We start from the raw sequence: 11,708 nt of genomic DNA, 5'->3' as shown, positions 1-11,708 counted from the left end.
GTCCCCTATTTTTGGCGTTGATGTGAGGAAGACAATTGTCCCCCAGTGACCAGGATAGTGGCGGCCAAGTTGAGATAACGTAAGACTGTGGTTGGGGCTTAGTTTCAAAAGTGTAAGGTTTGGTTGGGTAGAAAATGATGTATAAAGTTAGGGTTTTATTAGCAAAATATCTGTGGATCTATTACAAAGTGTCACGATAGTGTCTGTCCAGGTCTCCACTCATAATAATAATAATAATCCTTGCATTTGATACAGCACCTTACCGCATCTTCGAGACGTCTCAAAGCGCTTCACAGAATATACAGTAAAATGAATTGACTGTATATTTTGTGGGCGAAAGGTGGCAGCCAATTGCGCACAGCAATGTCCCACAAACAGGTGTAGATTGAGTGACCGAATAATTTTTTTTTTGAGGGATCATTACCCCCGGGAAGTGATACGCCAATCCACTAACATCCGGGTTCCTACTTACTGCGAGGTAAACAGAGGGGTGTGGAGTAAGGAAACTTGCCTAACATTTCGCCCCTGTCGGGAGTCGAACATAGGTCCTCTCGCTCGCGAGGCGAGCGCTCTAACCACTGAGCTGCAGGACCGCACTCTGGCGGATTGAGAGCCCCCACCCACCTCGCCTTTAAAGTTTAAAGCCACCGAACTCATTTGGAGAAGGACGATCACCCACAATCTGCAGGTCAGGCAGCATCTATGGAGAGAGGAAAGTGAGTTGACGTTTCAGGTCGATGACCTTTCGTCAGAGACGAAAGGTCATCGACCTGAAACGTCAACTCACTTTCCTCTCTCCATAGATGCTGCCTGACCTGCTGAGTTTTTGTTCCCGTTATTGCTGAGAGACCTTCCAGCTCGACGCTATCGACAGTCTGAGCACATCCAGCCCCAGCGCTGATGCTCGCTGTCTCCACCCTAGAGAGAGGGACTTGCCAGCAGACCCCCCCCCCCCCCCAGGCATTTGCTCTCACTAAGCACAAACACTCTCAGACGTTTTATCAATCTCCAGGACCCTTCGCATCGTTAAATACAGTCGCTTGTGATTTCCTGTCACCGGTTTCAAGTTTTACAGTATAAAGACATAATCAACTCCCACCTCCCCCCCCCATATCCCACCCTCCGCGGCCCGAGCTGTCCCCCTGCCTCCCCGCCCCCCACCCCACCCCAATCTTTCATTTCCACCCTCATTGCCCAAACCCCACCCCACCCCACCTGCCCACAGCCCACCCCCCCAACCCCCCGGTCGGCTGTATTCACAGTATTCACTCTCTCTCTGTGTCTCACTCTCCCACCCCCTCTCTCTCTGTCTCTCTTTCAGTAGAATGAATACTGATTCTCCACGGCTCTGATATGGTTCCTGGGGGCTTCGCTGTCATGGTAGTCCTCGGAGGCAGGGTTGAGGGGGGGCTGCAGCAAGCGTTCGGAGCTGCCGCTCCGCGGGATACCCGCCCCCACCTCGGGGCGGTGCTGCTGCCCCACGGCCGAGGGAGACCCCCCCTCGCTGTGGCCGGGGGGCTGGGGTTCGCTCTGGCAGCTCAGCTGGGAGATGGCAGTGTCCGGGGGGGTCTGCGAGCCACTTGTCTCTGTCGCTGGGGTAGGGGGGGGCGACAAAAACAAGAAGAAATCATCATAATAACAATCCTCACATCATACAGTGTCTCAGCACAACAACAACACATGACTCTTACACCGAGCATTTCACGTTGGGAGGACCTCCCAAGGTGCTGGACAGTCAGGGATTTGGACCCGAGGTTGGGGTTAGGAGGGTGAGGGGGGGCAGGGAGTGTGGGGGTGGAAGGGTGACCAAAGGTGCGGTCAAAGAGGATGGTCTTGAAGAAAGCAAGGGAGGGGGCGATGCAAAAGGACTGCAGATGGAGTTCCTGAGGATGGAGGCAGAAGCCCTCTTTAACACAGGGCGTCTCTCTCTCTCTCTCTCTCCCGCTCTCTCTTCCGCTGGGACTTTCCCGCTGTGAGTTAGTGCTGGACATGACCTCGAGCTGGGGACACTTAAACCCAGCCAGACGCTGATTATTTCTCTGTTAAAAGCACTTCCTGAACCACTCCCCGGCTGGTGGTTAACTCGCGGCGTCTGGTAATTCACTCTTACGGTAATGGGCGCTCGGTGCGTGTGTTTAATGCCACTGAGCATGTGGGGGGGGGGGAATGGTGTGGTGGAGGGGGATAGGAGAGCGACAGAGGAGAAACTGACGGGAGACTCGGGGTTTAATCCTCAGGGTCGATCTGACTGAAGCGTTAAAGGGGGAGAAGAGAGAGAGAGAGAGAGAGAGAGACTCCCCCTCTCCTGTCGGATTAGTCCTTATAACCAGTGGGTTTAACTACAAGTTACATCTGTTGAGCGCCGTTCACGTAGGGAGGACGTCCCAAGGCACTGAACACAGTGTAGATTCCTCTCCCTTTTCCCCCCACCGCCCGCTCCCCACGCCCCTCCTTTCCCCCCTCGCTTCCCCCCGCGCTCGCTGTTGGTGGTACCTGGCGGGGGCTGTGCGGCCAGGACGTAGCTGAGGAGGGTGATGTCTGCGGAACCTCCGGACTCCAGGGGGATGGGGTGGATGTGGAAGTGCCTCAGCATGTCCAACACCGTGTGGAACCAGAGGTGCTGCACATGGCACTGCCCACTCTCACTCACAGACAGCCGCAGGTGCTGCGGAGAGAAACACGGGGTCACACACCCGTCACTCACTGCCCCTCACTCCCCTCCTCGCCCTCGTCACTCCCTCCCCACCCCACCACTTGTCACTCCCCGCCTCCCCTGGGGGGAGGGGCTGTGTCCCCAGGGGGAGGGGTGCCCCAGGGTGGGGGCTGTGTCCCTTGGGCAGAAGCCGTGTCTCCTGCGGGAGGGGCTGTGACCCTGGGGGGAGGGGCTGTGACCCTGGGGTAGGGGCTGTGACCCTGGGGGAGGGGCTGTGATCCTGGGGGGAGGGGCTGTGACCCTGGGGGGAGGGGCAGTGACCCTGGGGGGAGGGGCTGTGACCCTGGGGGGAGGGGCTGTGAACCTGAGATGAGGGTGTGACCCCAGGGGGAGGGGCGGTGACCCTGGGGGGAGGGGTTGTGACCCTGGGGGGAGGGGCTGTGACCCCAGGGGGAGGGGCTGGGACCCCAGGGGGAGGGGCTGGGACCCCAGGGGGAGGGGCTGTGACCCCAGGGGGAGGGGCTGTGACCCCAGGGGGAGGGGCTGTGACCCCAGGGGGAGGGGCTGTGACCCCAGGGGGAGGGGCTGTGACCCCAGGGGGAGGGGCTGTGACCCCTGGGGTGTGTCACCGGTGGTGACGGTGAGAGCTGAGGACCTGCCTTGGCTTTGCCGTGGAAGTTGAAGGTCAGCACGTACTCTCGGGGACGGGTCTGGCTTTGCCGGATCAGGAAGAGGCCGTGGCTCCGCCCTCCCCCGGCCAACACCAGCTGAGCCGCCCCCACCCGCGGCAACGTGCCGTGGAACCAGGGGAAGCCGGTGAGCGGGGGCGGAACTGCCAATACCGGCTCCTCCTCTTCACCTGTGGGAGAGAGAAGCGGAAATCAGAGCAAAACCTGAACAATGACCTCCCCCCCCACCCCCCCCACCCAATATACACAAGAACATAATGTGGGTGGGGGGTGGGGGGGGGCGCAACCTGACACCATCCAATAGAAGCTGTCAAAATTGTCAATGGTTTATCCTCCTCGGGTGGCGGGGGGGGGGGGAGGGGGGGGGGGCGGAGGGAAGTGGGGTCTCCCTGGAGCTGAACTGGGTCTCTGGTCCAGGTCCTGAGCCAGACAGGTCCGCAGCGTTCCAGGGCACTCACTGCTGATGACAGCACAGCCCGGCCTGGCTCGGCTCATCGGGAGGATCTGGAAGGGCCGACCAGTCACTGGGGCAGGGAGTCATCCCACTCGGCTCCTGTTAACGATGCAGCCAAATCCCTGCATCAGGGAAGCTTGCCAGACAGCGCTCTCAACGGCAAGCTATGTGGTTTTATCTGGTTAGACTCCAACAGTTACCCCATCGCACGCTCTGGCGTCCCCCACAAGCCTTGGCTCACGCCAACCTGCGCCTAATACTTTCCGGAATTAGGTCAGCAGGAAGCGTCCATCCAGGGAGAGTGAGAGAGAGAGAGAGAGAGAGCGCATATTCCATACCAACAATCTATCCCTGGGATTTCTATGTGTACGTGGGATGCATGGAAATCTCAGCTTGGTTTGGAGACTGTTAACCACGGTGACGGGTTTCCGCATGTGTCAAAGGCTGGCCAAAAAAGGGAAGGGAAAGTACCAAAATAAAAACTTAAAAACTCGAGGACGGTGAGAAAGTTTTTGACAGAAAAGTGGTTTGATAAGTGTTTGTCTGCAAAAACACACAGTCACTTCGCTTTACAGTGAATCCAGTGAAGATGTGATAGGCGTTGTGACAATGCGGTGCGGTGGAGAAGGGGGGACACACACGGAGTGACAGTACCTGTGGGGGCTGTGGTGTCGGAGGGCTCGGCGGGCAGGGTCTGCAGGAAGCTCTCCAGGGGGATGTGAGCCGGGGGATGGATCTTTGGAGATTCCTTGGCTCTACCGAGCCCGAGCGAAGCCGTGTCGGGATTCGTGCACAAACCGTCAGGGACTCGGCTCCCACCTGAGGTCAGGACCAAGAACAGGACCGGGGTCAATCCCTGCCATCGGCACACATGCCCCCTCCACCTTCCCACTGTCTCCCCCCCCCGACCCCCGCTCTCCCCCCACCCCCCGCACCCCTTAACCTCCCTCCTATCCATCACCCTCCACCCCTGAAATTATATGGTTGGGAGAGTTCGGATACACATTCTCGGTCACACCGCCGGCACAGGGGTTCCAGTCCACAGGGAGATCAGGGACTCACCGTCAGAGGAAGTGTCTCCCCCGCTGGCGGCCGCAGTGGGAAGCGGACAGGAGGGGAGCGAGAGGGAAAGCTCCTGGTCATCTTCGCTCTCACTGTAACACAAACACAGCGGCTCAGCACAGCAATGTTCAGTGCTATACTCACACACACACCCTGTGCACAGTGCACACTTACACCCACACACCCTGTGCACAGTGCACACTTACACCCACACACCCTGTGCAGTGCGCACTTACACCCACACCCTGTGCACAGTGCACACTTACACCCACACCCTGTGCAGTGCACACTTACACCCACACACCCTGTGCAGAGTGCACACTTACACCCACATCCTGTGCACAGTGCACACTTACACCCACACCCTGTGCACAGTGCACACTTACACCCACACCCTGTGCACACTTACACCCACACCCTGTGCACAGTGCACACTTACACCCACACCCTGTGCACAGTGCACACTTACACCCACACCCTGTGCACACTTACACCCACACCCTGTACACAGTGCACACTTACACCCACATACCTTGTGACTACACACAACAACAACAAATGACATTTGTCCAGCACCTTTCACGTCGGGAGGACGTCCCAAGGCGCTGGACAGACAGGGTTTCGGATAATCACTTACCCGGGGTCCCGGCAGCCCTGGATGTCAGCCACCCATGAGTGTTTCTGTAGAGAATCCAGTGTCTCCAGGATATACTCCGCTCCATCACCCACCTGCGGACACAGACACACACACAGCTCAGGCTCAGCCTCAGGCAGGCGAACACCGCAAACTGTTGTTGTTGGCGTGAGGACAGACATGGTAACTACCTCGTGTCCGTCTGTCCTCCGAAGCGTGTTACTGGCCCGGAATTCCCCCTGGTCCGAGGCCATTCCTCAATAACACGTTCCGAAGCTCACAGCAGATCAGCGTTCCGGAAACTTCTGGGATTCAGTCTCAGTGTCTGAAGCTGTTACCCACTCAGGCAATAACAACAACAGCACTCTGTGTGGGTGAGAGCTACCCTGACAGTAAAAGACCCCGTAACCCTCCTGCGACCCCCTCCTCACCTTCAGCACAAATGTGTTGTCCTTGTCCGGCATCTCCAGGGGCATTGTTGTCCTGACCTCCACAATGGCCGACAGAGGAACGCTCACACGTGGTTTACTGGACTATAGAGGAGAGAGGGTTAGAGCGCTCCAGTGGGGGAGCGAGCCCCAGCACAGACACGATGGGGATACAACAGTGAGAGGTATAGACTGACGTTTCTGTAACAGAAGACGGGAGTCAAGGATGGTATGTTGCCTCCCTGGTGCAACAGTCTTAGACATCGCAGAAAGGGTGGATAAAATTCTTCAGGGAGAAGGAGAAAGTCCAGAAGTGGTGGTCCAGGTGGGGATCCATGATATTGGTAAAAAAAGGGCTGAGACTCTACAGGATCAATATCAAATGCTGGGGAACATACTAAAGAATCGAACATCCAAGGTGGTGATCTCTGGATTACTCCCTGTGCCTCGGGCAAATAAGTACGAAGAATGGCAGGATCAAGCATATGAATGCTTGGCTGGAGAATGGTCCAGAGAAGAGGGCTTCAGCTTTCTGGATCATTGGGACCAGTTCTGGGATAGGTGGGACCTGTATCATATGGATGGGTTGCACCTAAACAGCGCTGGGGCGAATTTCCTTATAGACAGGCTAACTAATGCTGTTGGGGAGGATTCAAATTAATTTTGAGGGGGGAAGGGAATGCAAAAAATGAAGAGCTAGAAAATGGAGAAAAAAAACAGGGGGGAAGCGCAGAACAGGTCAAGTCGGTCTTGGAGTGCATGGCCTAAATGCACGGAGTTTAGCAAACAAGATTGGTGAGCTGCAGCTCAAGTGGTCATAGGGGGATACGATGTAGTAGCAGTAACAGAGACTTGGCTCAAGCAAGGACAGGAATGGGAGCTGAATATTCCTGGCTATAATGTATTCAGGAGGGATAGGGAAGGAAAAAAAGGAGGGGGTGTGGCAATGTTAAGTCAAAGATACGGTTATAGCCGTAGAAAGGGTCGAGGTGCTGGAGGGCCCCAAAACAGAATCTATCTGGTTAGAGTTAAGGAACAAAAAAGGAGCTGTTACGCTGGTAGGGGTATACTATAGACCACCAAATAGTGGGAAGGAAATAGATGAGCAGATCTGCAAGCAGATCTCAGACAGATGCAAGGCCAATAGAGTCGTGATAATGGGGGACTTTAATTATCCCAACATAGACTGGCAAAACAACAGCGCAAAGGGCAAGGGCGGGGAAAGATTCCTAAAATGCATACAGGACAACTTTCTTGATCAGTACGTTTCCAGCCCAACAAGGAAGGAAGCAGTGCTAGATCTAGTTCTGGGGAATGAAGTAGGGCAAGTGGAGCAGGTTTCAGTGGGAGAGCATCTGGGCAATAGTGATCACAACATCATTAGATTCAGAGTGCATATGGAAAGAGACAAGGAACCATCTAAGGTGAAGATACTCAACTGGAAGAGGGCAAATTTCAGTGAGTTAAAAAGGGACCTAGCCAAGGTGGACTGGAAAGAAAGATTGGCAGGTAAAACAACTAAAGAGCAGTGGGAAGTCTTCAAGGATGAGATAGCTCGGGGACAGAATAAATACATTCCCACAAAAGGGAAAAGTAGGGCTTCCAAACCTCCCTGGATGACGAAGGTAATTGTATCTAGAATGAAGCAGAAAAAGGAGGCGTATGACAAATGTCAAACCCAAGATACAGAAGACAACCAAATAGAATATAGGAAGTGCAGAAGAGGTTTGAAAAAGGAAATAAGAGGGGCAAAAAGATTATACGAAAAAAGGTTAGCGGGTAACATTAAAGGGAATTCTAAAATATTTTACAAACATATCAAGGAAAAAAGGCTAATCAAAGGTAGGGTGGGGCCAATTAAGACCAAGGGTGAAATCTTTTTGTGGAGGCGGAGGCCGTGGCTGATGTGCTGAATGAGTACTTTGCATCTGCCTTCACAAAAGAAGTGGATGCACCAAATGCCGCAGTATCGGAGGAGAGGGGAGAGGAAATGGAGAGGGTAAGTATAAACAGAGAGGAAGTACTGAAAAGGTTGACTGGGCTGAAGGTAATAAGTGTCCCGGTCCGGACGGGATGCAGCCAAGGTCACTATGGGAGGCACGGGTACAAATAGCGGAGGCTTTGGCCACAATTTTTCAATCTTCGTTGGACACAGGAGTGGTGCCCGAGGACTGGAGAGTGGCCAATGTGACTCCCTGTACAAAAAGGGACAGAAGGACAAACCTGGGAACTCCAGGCCAGTCAGCCTAACATCAGTAGTGGGGAAACTCCTGGAGACTATAATCCGGGACAGAATAAATCTTCACTTAGAAGAATATGGGTTAATTAGGGACAGCCGCACGGATTTGTTAAAGGCAAATCTTGTCTAACAAATCTAATAGAATTTTTCGATGAGGTAACGGAGAGGGTGGATAAAGGTAGTGCAGTTGATGTAGTTTATATGGACTTTCAAAAGGCATTTGACAAAGTGCCACATGAAAGACTTGTAAGAAAGATAGAAGCCCATGGTATAAAAGGGACAGTGGCAGCGGATCCAGAACTGGCCGGGAGACAGAGAGCAGAGAGTTGTGGTGAACGGCTGCTTTTCTGACTGGAGGGAAGTGTACAGTGGTGTCCCCCAGGGATCGGCATTAGGAGCACTGCTCTTCTTAATATACATAAATGATCTGAACTTGGGTATAGTAAGTCCCATTTCCAAGTTTGCAGATGACACAAAGTTAGGGAGGGGGTAAACAGTGAGAAGGATAGGAGCCGACTGCAGGAAGACATAGAATGGTAAAATGGGTGACACATAGCAGATGAGTGTCAATGTGGAGAAATGCGACGTAATGTATTTTGGTAGAAAGAATGAGGAGAGGCAATATAGACGGTAATACAATCTTAAGGGGGGTAAAAGAACAGAGAGACCTGAGGGGGCAGGTAAATGAATCCTTGAAGGTGACAGGACAGGTAGATAAGGCTGTAAAAAGGACATATGGGATATTAGGCTTTATAAATAGGGGCATAAAGTACAAGAGTCAGGAGGTTGTGATTAACCCATATAAACACTGGTTAGGCCTCAGTTAGAATACTGCCCCCAGTTCTGGGCACCGCACTATAGGAAGGATGTTAAGGCGTTGGAAAGGGTACAGAGGAGATTTACGAGGATGGGACCAGGAATGAGGGACCGTGATGATGAGGAAAGGCGAGAGAGGCCGGGATTAGTCTCATTGGAGCTGAGAAGGTTACGAGGACCTAATAGAGGTCTTCAAAATCATGAGGGGATTTGATAGGTTAGAGAGGGAGAAACTGTTCCCACTGGTGTCGGTGACTCGAGGTCACAGATTCCAAATAGTCTCTAAAAAAAGCCGAGGGGAGAGGTGAGAAGAAATTTTTTCACGCAGCGAGTTGTTCGAATCTGGAACATTGCCTGAAAGGGCGGTCGAGGACGATTCGATAACTACTTTTAAAAATGTGGTGGACGGGTATTTGAGGAGGACGGGTTTGCGGGTTATGGGGAAAGGGCCGGGGAGTGGGATTGACATTAATTGCTCCATTCAAAGAGTCGCACAGACTCGATGGGCCGAATGGCCTCTTTTTGTGCTGTACGATTCTATGATGGTGAGAGAGAGAGAGAGAGAGCAGGGAATGGGGTTAGAGTAGAGAGCTCCAGTGGGGGAGCGAGCCCCAGCACAGACACGATGGGGAGAGAACAGGGAATGGGGTTAGAGTAGAAAGCTCCAGTGGGGGAGCGAGCCCCAGCACAGACACGATGGGGAGAGAGAGAGAGTAGGGAATGGGGTTAGAGTAGAGAGCTCCAGTGGGTTGTGAACGGTTCATTGTCAGGAGTATAAACACTAGAATTGTGCAAATGTTGGCAAACAGCAGAAGGTGTTCCAGTTGCTGACAGATTATTCGCCCTCATTTAACAAGTTACAAAGCAATGGGCCGAGGATATAACCCACTGCTAATATTTCCTGCACTATTGGGAGACTAATTATTTTGTCAATTCTTCTGCCCTGAACGCACGATGTTATACCTTCAGTTCATATCAATTAGGAGCCACTCACTCCTACTCCGCACTCCTGATAATAATCCCTCAAGAAAACAATAATAAATTGGTCACTTCGATCCACGACTGTTTGTGGGACAGACGCTGCTGTGCGCAATTGGCTGCCGCATTAGGCCCACAAAATATACAGTCAATTCACTTTACAGTATATTCTGTGAAGAGCTTTATCAAATGCAAGGATTATTGTATTATTATTTCCATTTCCTGCTGTCTCTCTTTGCTCACACTCTCTCTCCCCCCCATAAACCAGCTCTGGAGAGACTGAAGCAGATCACAGACATTGACACGCGGCACCCAGTCGCTACCTCCTCAATAGACAACCAGAGAGAGAGTCAGAGAGAGAGGAGACACACACACACACAAACACACTGTGAGGGGGACAAAGAGACAGAGAATGAGAGGGAATTAGAGGGAGGAAAAGACAAAGAGACAGAGAGACAGACCGAGTGGGATAGGAAGGGAGACAGGATCTCAGTTTGACATCTCATCTGAAGGACATGTCTCTGACACTGCAGCGATCCGCCGACCCCATGTGGAGGTGGGGGGGGGGTCCTGTGAAGTCGGGGAGGGGCTACCTTAGGGGAGAGGGGCTGGGGGTTCCATGCGAGGTGGGGGGGGGTACCTTGGGAGGGGAGTAGAACTCGAGCAGGAAGCGCTCTCCCTGTAGGTTGGCGGCTTTCCTCAGCAGTAGGCGGCACTTGTGCCACTGGTTGGCGCTGTTGGCATCGTCGGCCATGGTGTAGCGCAGGGTGCCCTCACGCTGGATGTCCAGCAGCTGGACGCGGGGGGACGAGGCCTTGGTCAGGCGCAGTCTGTGGCTCCACTTCTCACCCTCGCTCTTGTCCCCAGGGTCCGGGCCGTGACCCTGGGGGGCGTCCAGCAGGGGCTCCCCCGAGGCCCCTCCCCACTGCAGCATGTCCCTGACCCCGTCCACCACGCACAGGCTCATGTTCCTCAGCGAAAAACCCTTCTTGAAGCGCGGCTGAGCCGTCGACACGTCCTCCGAGCTGCGGGAGTGCCCGAGGTTTGCCATGTGGCGGAGGCGGGCGGCTTGGCCGAGCGCCGGCTCCACGCTCTCCAGCGAGTCCGACATGTCTCTCCGCAGCGGCTCCCGCGTGGCAGGGCTGGGATTGGAAGGGGAGCCCGGGACGGGCAGGCAGCTGATCTCCACGGCGAAGGAGCGGAGGAAGTGAGCGACAAAGTGCTGGCAGAAGCTGGTCTCGGCGCCCACGCTCTCGTACCGCGGGTTCTCGCTCACGAACAGCCGGAAACTCCTGGCAAACTGCGCCGCGGCAGCCCGGGCGTGGAGCTCACAGAACTGCTGCCAGCCTGGCAACGGGAGCGGCCCCTCGGCAACGGGAACATCACCGCTCATCACTGCTCCAGCGGCACCGGGCGCCAGCTGCCGGGAGAGGAGAACAGAACAACATCAGATACACGGGCACAATACTGCGGACGCTGCAAAGCTGAGATAGAAACAGAAGTCGCTGGCAACGTTCAACAGGTCAGGCAGCATCTATGGAGAGAGGAAAGTGAGTTAACGTTTCAGGTCGATGACCTTTCTTCGTTGACCTGAAACGTTAACTCACTTTCCTCTCTCCATAGATGCTGCCTGAGTGTTCCCAGCGAACTCTGTTTTCATGACCACCTAAGCGTTGCTAGACGAAAGGAGACCGAGGTCCATCCAATTCACCTTCCACCGTCATGGCAGTCAGTCACATGCGCTCGTCATGTCCC

The 11,708-nt window shown here is 54.1% G+C and overlaps 1 protein-coding gene across 1 annotated transcript; it reads right to left on the bottom strand.

Annotated features, from left to right (window-relative positions):
* Positions 1 to 1,276: 1,276 nt before the first annotated feature.
* Positions 1,277 to 11,367, bottom strand: LOC103188435 (SH2B adapter protein 2). The gene is made up of 8 exons (XM_042338440.1): positions 10,594 to 11,367; positions 5,924 to 6,025; positions 5,496 to 5,587; positions 4,859 to 4,950; positions 4,451 to 4,615; positions 3,313 to 3,512; positions 2,494 to 2,665; positions 1,277 to 1,592 (listed from the first exon to the last, which is right to left on the bottom strand). The coding sequence occupies exons 1-8, from the start codon at positions 11,344 to 11,346 to the stop codon at positions 1,318 to 1,320; spliced, it is 1,851 nt and encodes a 616-aa protein (XP_042194374.1). The 5' UTR covers positions 11,347 to 11,367; the 3' UTR covers positions 1,277 to 1,317.
* Between the last annotated feature and the right edge of the window lie 341 nt (positions 11,368 to 11,708).

The sequence above is a fragment of the Callorhinchus milii genome, unplaced genomic scaffold (genome assembly GCF_018977255.1).
Source record: "Callorhinchus milii isolate IMCB2004 unplaced genomic scaffold, IMCB_Cmil_1.0 Scaffold10, whole genome shotgun sequence".
In the NCBI taxonomy this organism is placed as follows: Eukaryota; Metazoa; Chordata; class Chondrichthyes; order Chimaeriformes; family Callorhinchidae; genus Callorhinchus; species Callorhinchus milii.
Note: the sequence above shows the minus strand (reverse complement) of the source record. Positions and strands in the feature narration are given on the sequence as shown.